General features: G+C 36.3%; 1 protein-coding gene across 1 annotated transcript in view; it reads right to left on the bottom strand.

Annotated features, from left to right (window-relative positions):
- Positions 1-458: 458 nt before the first annotated feature.
- Positions 459-15,535, bottom strand: part of LOC108317842 (ceramide synthase 6) — a 113,809-nt gene continuing 98,732 nt past the window's right edge. Inside the window, exon 3 of the mRNA XM_017548546.1 lies at positions 459-4,081. Coding sequence (XP_017404035.1) covers positions 3,947-4,081 — 135 coding nt within the window. The 3' untranslated portion in view covers positions 459-3,946. The remainder of the gene's footprint in view (positions 4,082-15,535) is intronic.

Raw genomic sequence — 15,535 nt, 5'->3', positions numbered from 1 at the left:
AATCCCAACCGGCACCTGCTTCCATTTGGAACCAGTTGCTTCTAAAATGTCTCACATGACATCTCATTTTTATAAATTCTTCACTCTCTCTTGAAATTCTCTATTTCAGTTGCCAATAAGAATTTAAAAGCTTTTGGAAGAAATATTCGTCAAAACTGACGTAACTGTGAATGACTGACACCAATCAAGAGAGAAAAAAATCACATAATGTATTAGAATTTTACTCACTAAACAGCTTCTACTCAGTCCATCTGCATGTAATGGGTATGCCAGAAATTGGACATGCCTGTAGATGCTTATAAGCACAGTTTGGCTTACATATTGTGCTGTTCCACACTGCTGAAAGATGAAATACAATTCTCCTGAAGGGATTTTACATTTTGGAAAAAAAGAAACTTATGTAATAGAAAAATTATAGATTTTGACCCTCAGGTGACAAGCTCCAAATCTGTATTCTCTTGTTTTTTTTTTTTTTTTTTTTTTTTTTTTTTTTTTTTTTTTTTTTTTTTTTTTTTGTATTTCTGAGCAGCAGTTGTCCTTCTTCTTAACCAAGGATGTGGGCCATAGGCACTTGGGACATTTTTTTCCATGAGGTACAAGTTCAGACTCCACCTGAGTCATCATCCTGACACCCTGGGGTGTGGTCTGGGCACGTGTATTTTGAAAAGATCAGTAGGTGATTGTGAAATGCATCCTTGGTTAAGAACAACTATGCTACATCTTATTTTATAGGTAAAAAATACTCTGACACACACATGTGCATACACAGACCACTGTAATTCTACTTTATCACTCACGGTGTTCTCTAAATGTTCTCCTTTGCCATCCCATTCTTCCCTCTGAATTTCTGTCTTTAAAACTGTTATGGAGCTTTCCATAGTCAGGTAATTCTCCTAGACAAATTTTACGCTAAGTCAGTATACTTTAGGCACTCATTTATAGGGGCAAGGTAGCTAATGAGATCAGCTACTCTCTCCAAAACAATCCATTTTAACACAGTCATAACAAATTATTTATTCGGCAGAGTCTGTCTGTTGGGGTAAAGACTGAGAAGAAGGAAAGAACAAGATGTGACCCTGCTGGGTTCAAGCTACACAGAGCTGAAATTGAAATAAACAGATAGGCAAGTTAAGTGACCACATAAGGCAGCATGTGATTCAGGGTTAAATTCCTAGTACTCTAAGGATGCAGGGGAAGCTATGCTCACTCCAGTCCCAATAGTCAGGCCCCACTTCGGAGAGGGCCTGCGATTTGAAGAATGGTGAAGTGATAAATGGGTAAGGCAGAAGAAGTTCCTTGCCTGGAACACCACACACAAGGCAGGAAGGAAAACAGCACGGGCAGTGAAAACACAGCCCTCTAGAAGAACGATGTGATTTAGGTGACTGACATCAAACAAGCAAAAGACAGACTGTAGTTATCAGGCTCAGGGACCTAATATTTATCCTATATTTTCTTTAAACCATCAAGGTTTTAAAGCATTAGAACATGGGGATAGTAGTATTTTAGAAAAATAATATGGGATTGTTGGTAGCAAACAAAATGTCTATGTGTATGCAAGATAAAAAATAAGGAGACGTATAATAGTATATTGGGCTATCATGGTGAATTTACAAAGAATTAATAGAACTCAGTGGCTGATTGACTTAAGTTTCCAGCCTATGACAAAACAGAAGCATAGAAAATAGGAAAAATGAAGTCAGGAGTAGAAGCAAATTAGAATTGCCAGTTGGAACTCGCAGAATGATGCCTTAGAAGAAACATCTGCACTGTACACATAGCTTTGGAAGAAGCTGGTGAGAGGAAATTATTTTAACACATAGAATGGAAGGTAGAGTAAGAAAAAACATGAAGACTAAATCTGGAGTGTCATTAACACGTTAACGACCACAGAGCAAACACAGAATAAATGATGCAAACAAAACACCTTGAAAAGGCAGGAGAATCTAGTGGCAACTCAGAAACCAAAGACAAAGAGAGTTTCAAAACAAAACTTCATTAATACTATATCATACAACAGAGAGGTCAAAGGCCACGGACACGGACCCAGTTCTAATCCCAGCAATCCCCTGTGCACCCCAACCCACAGTTGATCTTTTTCCTTTCATCTTTATTACTGACTATCCATACCAATCCTACAACACACATATCTGGTTATTTTCTAATATCTATCTTCCACCTACACATACTCGGATATTATGTCTTATTTCCATGACACTATCACAAAGTTTCTCGGGGGAAGAAATGATAATCATCGTTTATGCACCACCTCCTCCCCATCATTGTGTCTCCACATTGCCATACCACTAGCAATCATTTAGAAGCATTTTTAATTGATTACAATTATGACTGTCTTATTTATTGCGGTATACACATAATGACCTATTGAATTCATGGAGAAGACACATAACTGGTCTAGTGTTAGTACTTGCTACATAAAGTATGATCTAAAGACCAACAGCACCAGCATCACGTGGAAACTTGTTAAAAATGTGCCATCCCAGACCAAGTAAATCAGAGTCCGCATTATAACAAGATTCCCAGGTGACTGATGCTTATGCACATTGGTATTTGAGAGAAATTGGTCTAAACTCAGCATAGTAGGGGCTGGCACCAAGTTACCGAAGTTAATCGGAGGAAGGAAAGACGGCACATGAGTTTCAGCATGTAGACATGTGCTGAGACCCAACTTCACCCTTGCTTACACTCATGGCTCAAAGACAGGTCCCAGGCCCTTTGAATATATGGCAGGGCCAAGCTGGGAAGCAATTCTGGCATTTGACCAGGAGCCCAGATACATAAATCCTTCTCCTATAAACTGCCAGTAAGTTCACTTACTGAGAGGGCTTTGCTGATTGTATCTACCAGGTTGTTTTTCCAGACTTTATAAATATTCTAAACTCCTAAAGACCCTATTTATGTTCTCCATATTTACCCAGCCCTAGGAATTTGTGATATTTTTCTGCCTTCCATTCATTTCTCCTATAACATTAGTTTTCCCCCTAAGGATACAGTTACTGAAATACTTTTTTTACATAATTGAAAGCCAAAGCTGAAAATGCAACTTCAACCCCAAATAAAAAGGGCCTGCAACTAAGACAGCTACACTGAAGGCACTATTGTTTAAATGACCAGGTGTCAAAAAAAAAAAGCTCCCTAAAGAAGAAACTGAAGAACTATCAGAAGACATAGGAACAGCCACACCCAAAAGATAAAGACCACATGGGGTAATGACTCTCCAGGCAGATCTTCTTTTTATTTTGGGGATGTTCTCAATGTTTCAATATGTCTTTCTCTGGTTTTCCTAAAGGTAAATGCATGAAGTATCACTGCTTCAAAATAACACTGTGCTGGAAGAGCTCTCTGCACATCTTTTAATATTTTTAACAGCTTTACTGGTATATAATCTATACACCATATAAAAGGTTCACATTTCAGAGATGGAAGAGACTTCCATTCCACCCCCCACCTTTAAGCCATGCTTTACTAAACTCACCCAGAAATACAGTATAGCCATTTCTTAAAGCTCCAGGAATACAGAAGATTGTCATAATTCTCTGATAACATATGCTAATATCTCAGTTTTTATTAGTGCAAAGAACCTCTTGACTAAGTTGCCTCTATTAAAATTCAAACTATCCACATCTATAAAAGTAACGATTTTTAATGCTATATTTCAAAGACGGCTGATTGAAAAAAACATTGTAGATCCTTTTATAATATGCTTACTTTGCAGAAACTCCATTAGGAAGTGAACTTTATTTACTGTATCCAAAGTGGAAATCACAAATTCTTACATACTACTGTCTCCTGTGTTTTTCCCAAACTATTTTCTCACCAAATTGCAGCTTTTTAAGGGCTGCTGGAGCCTCCACAGATCTGTTATTTTTCACCTCAGGATTGGCATGGGTATTAGGTCTTTTATTTAAAAAAGAAAATCAGCAACTTACATGCTCTCACAGAACCTCGTCAGCGTACTTGGCTTCTCCTGATTACGTCTTTGGCGAAACCAGCGCTGAATGCTTCGAACATCCCAGTCCAGTTGCTTGGAGAGGCCTTCCAATCTCTTTTCATCAGGATGCTATGAAACAAGGAACCAGAAAAATAATTTTCAATCCATTTTTATTTTCCCCAAAAACAGATCTGCCCTTGTCTATATTCAAGGGGGGGGGGTTTCCCTATTGCTTACTATCTGCTACTGAGATTTCTATATTTACTACTGAGGACTGAGGCCTTCCACTAGCAGCATGAACAAAAATAACTACTAGGACAAAAGAAGTTCCTCATGAAACATTTAAAAACATGAATGTTGCTCTAATGCTTGCACTTCTCCTCATCAGCAATGTGCTTCCCGAAGGGCAACAAAAATTCAGTGGAATATCCAACTAGCTGAGTCAGCCCCATCAGTCTTCAAAGGAAGGGAGTCTAGTGAAGGTAAATTTGCAAAGAGGTATCATTGAAATATCTCGCTTTCTCAGAAAAAAAGAAAATGCTATACCCAATGATCACATATCAGAATAATGTAGTACAGACAAAAAGCATGGAAAAAATCTCAAAATGCCTCACTTAAGCCTAAGGTGCCAATTCTACCAAACACGGTTTATCTTTCTTCCCCATTCTCAGACCCTTTGTCCCCCATTCTTCACACATTGCTCTTCTATTCCTTTTCTTGGTCATCCCTTTTTAACCACATCCCATATCAGTTCTTTTACTAAGACTCTGCATTACTTGAAGAAAGTAAACTTTGTGAAGTGGCAAGAGACAGCCCTGAAAAGACAGGCTCAATCCACTGACCTCTCTGAGCCTCAGTTTCCTCATCTGTAAAAAAGGAAAGGTTGTTTACCAACCTAAATTATATTGCAGTAAGAACCAAATGTGAAACTGTATGTAAAACTCAGCAATGTTAAATTTCCTCTTTCCTATCTGATATGTTTGGCTGTGTCTCCACCCAAATCGAGGTAACTGAATCACGGGGGCAGGCCTTTCCTGTGCTGATCTCGTGATAGTGAATAAGTCTCACAAGATATGATGGTTTTAAAAAGCTGGATTTCCCTGCATAAGCTCTCTTTTCTTGTCTGCCACCATGTGGAACATGCCTTTCACCTGCCATGATTGTGAGGTCTTGCCAGTCCAAGGAACTGTAAGTCCAATAAATCTCCTTCTTGTAAATTGTCCAGTCTCAGGTATGTCTTTATCAGCAGTGTGAAAATAAACTAACACACAATGTTCAATGTTAACATTAATAATAATTAACGCCTCTCTTCAATGTGCTAGAGAATGTCTAGCCAACAATCACATAAGGGTGTTCTACTACACAACAAAACGAAGCCACGTGAGCTCCATTCCTTTATTTATTATATCTTTGCTTAATATTAACTACGTTTATTTAATCTTTCTTTGATTTGATATTAATGCTTTAATGTAAGCGATCAGGAAAAATAACCAAAAAAGGGGCAAGGAGAAGGCACACTGACCAGCCTTGAAGTTATAAGGGTGAAATATATAAATATATATAATATATTTATTATATATTAAAAATATCTTATTTCTAAAAGCAGCTCAACCAGCTCAAGGGGTCAACGCTATGGACTGAATGCCTGTGCCCCTCAAAATTTGCATGTTGAAACCCACATCCCCATTGTGATGGTATTAGAAGGGGAGCCTTTGAGAGGTGATGAGATCATGAGGGTGGAGCTCTCAGATTAGATTAGAAGTTATTAGAAGAGACATGAGAGAGCTTGCCCATGCTTGCATGCTCTCTCTCTCAATCTCTGTTCCCTGTGGATACAAGAGAAGATGGTCATGTGCCAAACAGGACGAGGACCTTCGCCAAGAACTCAACCATGTTTACATGCTGATCTCAGCCTTCCAGTCTCCAGAACTGTGAGAAATAAATATTTGTTGTTTAGGCCACCCAATTGATGGTAATCTGTTATGGCAGTCAGAACTGACTAGAACAGACACACACCAGCAAAACACAGTAAATGGCCCGAGGGTACAAAATGTGCTGTTCTTGTGCCTATAAATGTTATTTGCCAACTTTCAGTTGAGCATGTACTTTGAGGTTTGTTTTTTTTTTAGTAGTAATGACACCATCTACACTCACCTTTGATGTCTCTCTTAATCAAAAATACAAGAAGGAGAAAAATCATTGCCTAACAACACACCCTGGCAACACCATCATCTTAACAAAATTCATTTTTAATTTCAATTTATTTTCTAAGTGAATTAATAAAGAAAAAATTCATATGGGGCAAAAATTTAAGATTATCCAAAGTTTCACCTTCCAACTTTGTTCTGAGTCTTTCAATCCCCATTCTCCCCTTCTTACTAGATAACCACAGTTTTATTATTAAATCAGTTTTTTTCCAGTATTTATGCAAATATAAACAAACTTTAATACATATTATTGTATCTTCCCTTGTCACACAAATAGTTGCATATTACAGATATTTTTCTGGGCTTTGGGTTTTTCACCTTACAATATATACTGAAATATTTCCTATTCACTATATATAGAACACCCTCATTCTTTTGTAGAACTGTAGAAATATACCATAATTTACTTATCCATTCTGCTATTAATGGATATTTAATGGCTTCTGAGCTTGTTCTATAAACAATGCTACAGTAATTAACCTTACCTGGGCCATTTTACACGTTTCTCTCTGTGATAAGTTCCTGGAAGTCAAAGTTGTAGATCAACGGGGTCTATGCATTTGTAATTAATTTTGATATTGAAATTTATTCCCACTGATGATTTTACCAATTTATACTCTCACAAGCAAGACTGCCCATTTTCCAAAGCTTCTTCGATGGACTATAATATCAAACATTTCAATTTTTTTCAGTTTAATTCGTAACACAGAATCTCAGTTTCAATTTCCTTTTGAAGAGATAAGCATCTTTTCATGTGTTTCAAAAATCACCTATATTTCCATTTTTTAATGAACAGAATACTGACGTCTATTGCCTATTTTTTCATGATCCCTTGATATTTTCCTTGTTTATTTGCAGGGTTTCTTCATTTCTTAGGGTGGTTAAACTTGTCTGTACCAGAAGCTGCATATTATTTTCCAGTATGTCATTTGCATTTTAGAATTTGCTTTTGATGTTTTTTGCTTTTTTTACTTCCAGAAATTTGATAAAAAGATATTTGAATTTATCAATTTTTTGTTATAGTTTCTAAATTTGGAGTCATAATTAGAAAAGCCTCCCTCATTCCCAATGTTCAAAAGATTTTCCCAGGTTTCCTTTTCATAAATTTAGGGTTTTGATTTTTATATTCAAATCTTTAGCACATTTGGAATACATACTGGTATTCGGTATGAGGAATGAATCTAACTTTTATTTGTTTCCAGATGGCTACTCATATACCATTCATCTTTTCCCCCATCAAAAATCCAAATCTTTCTTCCGTTGGTCTATTTACTCATGTGCCAGTACCAGTACTATACAGTAAGTTTTCACAGAAATCTTTAAACTTTTTCTATATGAATTTTAGATTTAGCTTGTCTATTTTCAAAACAAACAAATGGTCACACAAGGAACCCTGTTAGTATTTTCACTATGATCATACGACATTCTAAAATTAACATAGGGTGAATTAATGTCTTCATTAGGTTTGTCTTGTGTCCTTCAAGACAGAAAATTTTCCTCATCCAGGTCTTGCACATACCTTGCTATGTTTATTCTTTCAGATATATAGATATATTATTCTTTCAGGTTTCTACTGAGATTAAGGTATTTTCTTACATCTTATTTTATTTTATTTTATTTTATTTTATTTTATTTTATTTTATTTTTTGAGATAGGGTCTAACTCTCTTGCTCATCAGGGCTCACTGCAGCCAGGATCTCCCCCCTCATGCTCAGATGATCCTCCCACCTTAAACTCCCAGGTAGCTGGAACTAGGTATGCACTACAAAGCCTAATTTTTCGTATTTTTTCTAGAGACAAGGTTTCACCCTGTTGCCCGGGCGGGTCTCAAACTCTGGGCTCAAACAATCTTCCTACCTCAGCCTCCTAAAGTGCTGGGATTAGCCAGCATGCCCAGCCTCTTAGATCTGTTAATGCTTATTATTTGCACACACACACACACACACACACACACACACACGCGTGCACACACATATATATGCTGTTGATATCTGGTTATTAACTTTGTACTAAAATTTTATATCATCTGTGATAGCTTTTCACAAGACTCCCTTTATTTTTCAAGTATATAATAATATAATAACATATTACTGAAATGCAGCCTCCATAAACAAAATAAATTTTTAGTATCTTTTTTTTACTGGTACCTAGATTATAGCAAGACTCAATAAATACTTCTTTAATGTATGAATAATTCTTCACAATAGCAATAGTTTTGCCACCTGCTTTCCAATTTTTATGACTTTATTTTCTTTCTCTTATTTGCTCGTTCAGTGTAAAATCTGGCACAATATAGGATAGTGCTTACAACAGGCATTCTTACCTGCTCTGGACTTTAATGGGAATACTTTTAATTTTCTTAAGGGTCCAGGTTTGGGACTAAGATACAAATATATTTGTCATGTAACAAAAACTACCTGTCCCACTTAGACAATTTATTTTAATCAAAAAGATGTCAGGTTTCAGCATCTATGGAGTATGATGTATTATTCTCATTATATATACTAATAAAATGAATTATATTAATAGATTTTTATATAAAATTATAAATAATTCTTTTAATGTGTTACTTGGTTCAGTTTGCTATTTTTTATTTAGAATTTCCTCATCATTATTAACAATAAAATTTGGTCCCTAGTCTTGCTTTTGTTTTTTAATGAAATCTTTGTCAGGCATTGATGTTAATGTCTTATTGCTACATTACAAGAGAAGCGTGTGGCTTTCTTAATTTTCTATGCTTTGATATAGTTTAAGAGAATTATCTCCTGTTAAGAATATGTTAGAATTTTTTGCGAGATGGACATATTGATTTACTTGACCGTTGTAATCATGTCACCACGTGTAAGTATACCGAAACATTGCATTGCATACCTTAAATATTTGCAAAAAACAAGGAGACAGAGCACATATAGTTTTTTATATTACAGGCATGAATTTAGGCCTTCACATCTTTAAAATGCTAATCACCTGAGCAAAGAAAAGAAAATATATCTACATGTTCAATAAATGCTTTGGGGTTAATGAAAAACAAAATCTTTTGTGACAGCATCTGAGCCTGGTACTCTTTTGCAGTTTAGTTCTTCTAATTTGATCTTTACACACACACACACACACACACACACACACACACACACACACACACACACGGAGAGAGAGAGAGAAAGAGAGAGAGAGAGACAGACAGACAGACACACAAACAGGCATACAAAGACAAAGACAGACAGGGTAAATTATATTTTCCTAGAATAAATTTTTTATTCAAGTTTTTCTATTACATTTGCCCCGTTCTCTTGATTTTCCTGTTTCTGTGGTTATCGATCATAACATTATTATTTGTGCTTTTTTTTCTTAGTTGGGTTAGCGGCCTTTTGGTAAAACAAAAATTAAATAAATAAATAAAGGATTTGGGGATTAATTTTTTAATTCTATAGTTTTGCTAACTCATTCATTTTAGTTTTATCTTTATTACTTTCTTCCTTCTGCTTATTTCCATTCATTTTGTTGTTCTTTTTCTAATGTTTAACCAAGTGGCTATTTTTTTCATATCTGTATGAGTTTTCAATGAGCACTGCTATAACACAGTACATAAAAATAGAGCTTTGTTTACCACTATTTTCCAAATATTCTCAAATTTCATTTTTACTGAAGAATTAATAAGACAGTATTTATAAATTTTCATGAGCAAGAGGCTGTTTTCTGATTTTTCTGTTTTCTAATTTCTAGTATTATTAAATCATGTCTAATTTTAAAATTTTTATTATAGTTTTTTTTAACATAATACAGCATGAATTTTTGTAAGTATATAATAGGTACTTGAAAGCACAGTCTCTACATTCAGAATATAACATTATAAATGTACCCCCTTAGATCTTCCTAATTATGCCCCTTAGAATTTCTATATTCTATTTTATATTTTCTCAATGATTCTGTCATGCCTCAGAGGTAAATTAGAATTTCTTTCTATTGTGTTTCTATTTTTTCTTCAATTCCTTTTTATGAATATATAGACACACTGATATTTTATGAATATACAGACATACATGGTTCACAACTATTTTATTTTCATCGTGAATTGTATTCTCTGGCAATAAAAAGCCAATTCTTCCTTTTGTTTAATGCTTTTAGAAATCCTACTTTGTTATTTATATGTACCTGAATACCTTCACCCATGCTCTTACTTTCAGTTTTTGTTACTGCTTTGTTTTCCTATGGCTGCTGTAATAAAGTTCCCTAAACAACAGAAGTGTATAGTCCCATGGTTCTGGAAGCTGTTAAGTCCCAGATCAAGGTGTTGAAGGGTTTGCTCCTTCTGAAGGATGTGAGGGAAAAATCTGCGCCAGGCCTCTCTCCTTGGCTTGTAGATGGCTATCTTTTCCCTGTGTTTCTCCACAGCATCTTCCCTCATGCCTATCTCTGTGTCCAGTTTTCCCCTTTGTATAGGTACACAGGGCATATTGGATTAGGACCCGCTGTAATAATCCCATTTTAACTAATTTACCTTTGTAAAGATCCTATCTCCAAACAAGGTTACATTCTGAGGTACTAGTGGTCAGGACTTCAATGTATACATTTTGGGGAGGAAAATAATTTGACCCATACCAGGAACCAAAGCCTGAATTATTTTTTATTAGATGAATTAAATTCACTATGTGTACTGATATGATTATACGTTTGTTTATAGCTCTTTAATTATGTTCTAATTTCCATTTTGATGATTTAAAAAAACATTTTACTACATGGTTTATCTTTTTTCTTCTTCTTTTGAGAGTAATTTTTGTTCTGGTGGTTATTCCATATGACACTTCTCCTCCTTTTTCATCTGTAATAATTCATGTGAGCAATGTTTAAAGTAGCCTTTTTTCCTCTTTCTTCCTTTTCCTCCACCACACAGCAATACAATAGTCAATAATATTATCTTTCTTAGCATTTACTCTTGTACTATTAAATATGCATATACTCCTAATGATTTGCAAGCTTTAACTGATATGCTTTGACTCCCAACTCTTAGAGATCATGCAATCAGTGACTGATTCTGCCTCCTACCTTCTTACCCTTCTACTCAGTTATTGCTGTATCATTTCTACACTGCGGGAACCTAGAACATTAACATCTGTCTGTCACCATTCCTTAGATTTCTTTCTTTTTTAGTACTACAGTTTAAATATATTCAAAACTTACAAACACTCCCAGTAATCTCTTGGTCAGCTAAAATTAATGATTTAATAGAGTCTCCTCAAGAAAGACTCATGGGATAGTATCCCTAAATTTTTTCACATTCAAAGATGTCTAAAAACAATTTGGCTAGATATAAAATTCTTAGTTCACATTTTCCTTAAGAATATTGAAAATGTTACTATAGAAAAGCCTATAATCACATAACATTTTCCCTAAAAATAGAGATCTGATGTTTTGCCTGGCTGCTGAAAGAAATATTTCTTTACTTATCATCCAACAACTTACTTAATAATGTAAGTCTTACTGTTGAACTTTCTGGTTCCATTTTCACTACATTTTTTACTAACCTATTAAAATAAACCTCTGTTTATTTTAGGGAAAAATTCTTGAATTATATCTCAAAAGTTGTTTTAATTGATTGTTTTATTTTGCTTTTCCTTAAGGGATTCCTACTACAGAGATGCCGAATCTGCTTTGCCTATATATCAACTTTTTAGCTCTTTTTGGTTTGTTTTATTTAATTCAGGTTTATTCTTTCTAACTTCCATATTCTTTGCTGAGTCCTCTGCAGTCACTATTGTTTCCTGCTTCCTTTTCAATTTTGTCTTTTTTTCTGTGATGGATTTGGTACTTTTCTCTGAACTCTACCAGCTCACATTCCACCTCCCCTTGTTGATCTAGTATTTCTTTCATTTTTATATTTCTTCTTTGTGATCTGTCACAGAGTTACTGCTTCAGTTTTAAAAATTTATGGTAAAATATTTAATCACAATTTTCATTTGGCTCTTTAGCCTCATTATTCTAGTGAAACTTTTGTTAACAGGGGTTGCTGCATTTTCTTTTTATTGTCTTTCATGTTGTGTGAGTTGCTTATTAATCATCTTTGAATTAGTTGGATTTTCTTGACCTGCTACTTCCAGTACCGGGAGCAGGAAGGATGCTCTTCCAGTCTGGCTACCATAGAGGGAGATGGCCTCCTGAAAATATATCCTCCGTGTGGCTTTATGTGTACCTCCTCCACTTCTGCCAGCCTGGCTCACCTGTTCCTGAACCTATTGTTGCAAACAGTGGGCATTGCTTTTGTCTCCCCAACTCTTGAGAAGTGCCTCTGTGCTGGCTTTCCTGACATCCATCCCCACAGGGACCTCCAGAAACACGTCATGCTTTTCAATTCCTCCTACTTGGTTTCTGCTCAATCTAGTTAGCCTTTATACATATTTTAAAATCTAGAGATATGCATCTCCTAATTTGCCAAATAAAACATTTGTGAGAGATTTTCTTTCATTTTTTTTCTGTGTGTGTGTATGTGTGTATACTGTATGTGTACACAAGCATATATATGTGTGTGTGTGTATATACACACACACACATACACACACACACACACAATATGTGTGTGTGTGGGGGGGGGGGTTCTTATTGTTCTTTCATCATCCTCCCTTTTTTTTTTGAAAGATTTCCAGGGAAAGAAATGAATAATGGTGACTCACATAAGCATTTATATACTAGAAACACCTAAGTTACTTTTATAATAAAATTAATCTTAACCAGCACTGGGAGGAAAAGAAGGAAAGTATAACATAAAATGAAAGGAAATAATTATTGAAAAGAATTAGGAAAAACAAATTAAAGGAAATCTGCCTATCACTGTAAAATTTAGTCTACCATACCAAAAGTAAATTTTATTATTTCCCTGGATCATAAAACTGGCTTTATACCTCATATATATTTTCACTCCCATGACTTAAGCAGTGATTTGATTAGAAAAGTGAGATAGTTGGTATCATAGAAACATGTACAAATAATACGGTAGGAGAATCCCCAAAAGTTAAAAGTATATTTACCCAGATAATTCTGAATATAACCAGTTAAGAAACAACCTAACCAGTTAAGAAACATCAGGTCAAAAATATTCACTAAAGTGTAACAATCATTCTGTTGATTTGAATGGATCTGACAATCTATAATCGTAGATGTTTTGATCCCATTCCAATACTAATGATTAGAATCTCTAGAAACATGATGCTACACTCTTCATTTAACTCCTCAGGTGATCCTAAATGCAAATCAAAATATGGGAGCCAATGGGACAAAAGATGCCATATCATTTACAGAATGATTTACATGATTATTTTATTTAACCTTCATTAATGCCTGTGAGATGATTATTCAAAGATTTTTACAAGTGAGCTATCTGAAGCGTGGGGAGGTTAAGAAACTCACCCAAGCGTATAATGACAGGACAAAGCAGAACCAAGGTTTCAACACAAATATCCAGGTGTGACTAGCTCAAACACGAAGGCTTCTACTTACTTTAATAGGAGTAGTTTCTATAAAATGTTTATAAAACTTTAGATTTAGGGGACGGGGGAGGAGAGAGAGACAGGCAACAGGCAGACAGGTGTTATTTCAAAAGGAAAGACTGCTAGAGAATATATATGGGTTTAAATTTATCAGCTATTAATAATTTCACAAAGGAGAACCAGATAGTCAAGGCATGTGACCTACGGGTCACATGGGGACTCCCATTAAGAAGGGTCCACATTTGGGGTTGGAAGCCCTGCAGTCACCATCTTGAAATTCCTAATCATTTTATTATGGAATCTGTGCTTTGTAAATGAAGCCCAATAGGGCATAGGAGAATGTGCCAGGAGCTTGGATTCTGGGCTCATACACAGTCCCACCACTTCCACCAGATGTGTGTGTGGTTGCCCAGTTCTCCATCCCCTGCCTTGTAGCACCCACCACCCTCCCTGTCTCCCGACCTCCTAGTGACTGCTGCTGCCTTCAGCCCCCAGTAGAGGGTCGGGTGCAAGCACCGAGAGTCGGGGTCAAGTTTCAGGGAGGCTGGAGGCAGCTACCCCAGTGCATGTGGTGGGCAACTCAGTAGAGCTGAGCCTCTAGCATGCCCCTGGATCTGGACATAGAGGTTGCAATACACTTGGAGGTCACTCATCACCCATGGGTTGGGGCAGTGGGACTGGGGAAAGGGCTGACTCTATTTCTCTGCTCTCCTGGCCAAGATACAGTGTATCAGCCAGTGGCCGGAGAAAAGGGAAACCTGGCAGCTGGTGGGAGAGGGTGGGGCCCCAGGTACCTGTGCGGGTCTGCACTTTCCCCAAGAGTCTCCCCATGCCACTAGGAAACATGACATTCCACGGCAAACAAAAAAAACACCTTGGCCAAGCATGGTGGCTCACAAATATAATCCCAATACTTTGGGAGGCTAAGGCAGGAGGATTGATTGAAGCCAGGAGTACAAGACCAGTCTGGGCAACATAGTGAGACCCTGTCTCTAATTAGCCAGGTGTGGTGGCACACACCTGTAGTCCCAGCTACTTGAGAAGCTGAAGAGGATCATTTGAGCCCAGGAGTTTGAGGCTGCAGTGTGCCAAGGTTATGCCACAGGACTCCAGCTTGGGCAATAGAGTGAGATCTTGTCTCAAAAACAAAAACACCTTGACAAGTAGAGAGAGACTAAGGGAGGAAAGAAAAAGCTTTATATTTTTGTACTTTTTAATAGCACATTTTTTTGTGCTTTTTGAACAAGGGATCCCACACTTTCATTCTGTACTGGGCCCCACACTATGTAGCCAGTTGTATGCAGAGATTTTAAGGGTTCATTTCTCACACTTGAAGGATTATAATCATGTCCTTCTACAAAAAGGCAGCTGAAACTGTGGTACGGCCAGGACAGTGAATGATCATTCACACACATACACAAACACACACTTTGTTTGGGCTCTTCGAGTCCTGCCCCTCCTATTCCAGTTAACTGACTGGTACATTTTATGTTATAACTAAGACTGAAGAACTACAAAGAATACAAGGAAAACCAGTTCCAACTCTTGCTGCATTTATATTTTAAACATGAGGCTTACACTTTAATCATGTAAAAACCTCCAAAGGAATCACCCTGGAAACTAAAAGAATATGATCATTCAAATTAGCTAGAAGCAAGTATTCTTTAGAGCAATCAACCTGGCTGCAAAATCTTTTTACTACCTTTACGGAGGGAATTTCTCCAGTAACTATAATAAACATAAGGCAAGGGAAGTGAAATGTTCACTGCAGGACTTTTAAGCAGAGCCATCAAATCTAGGGGGAAAAAAAACCCTTATTTTATTATTCATTTAGAATACTGCATGTTTAATGTACTTAGAGTAGTTTACAAAGAGACTCCAAATATGTTATAATCACA

The sequence above is a fragment of the Cebus imitator genome, unplaced genomic scaffold (genome assembly GCF_001604975.1).
Source record: "Cebus imitator isolate Cc_AM_T3 unplaced genomic scaffold, Cebus_imitator-1.0 Scaffold10, whole genome shotgun sequence".
Taxonomy (NCBI): Eukaryota; Metazoa; Chordata; class Mammalia; order Primates; family Cebidae; genus Cebus; species Cebus imitator.
The sequence above is the reverse complement of the archived record's forward strand: the minus strand, read 5'-3'. Positions and strand labels throughout refer to the sequence as shown.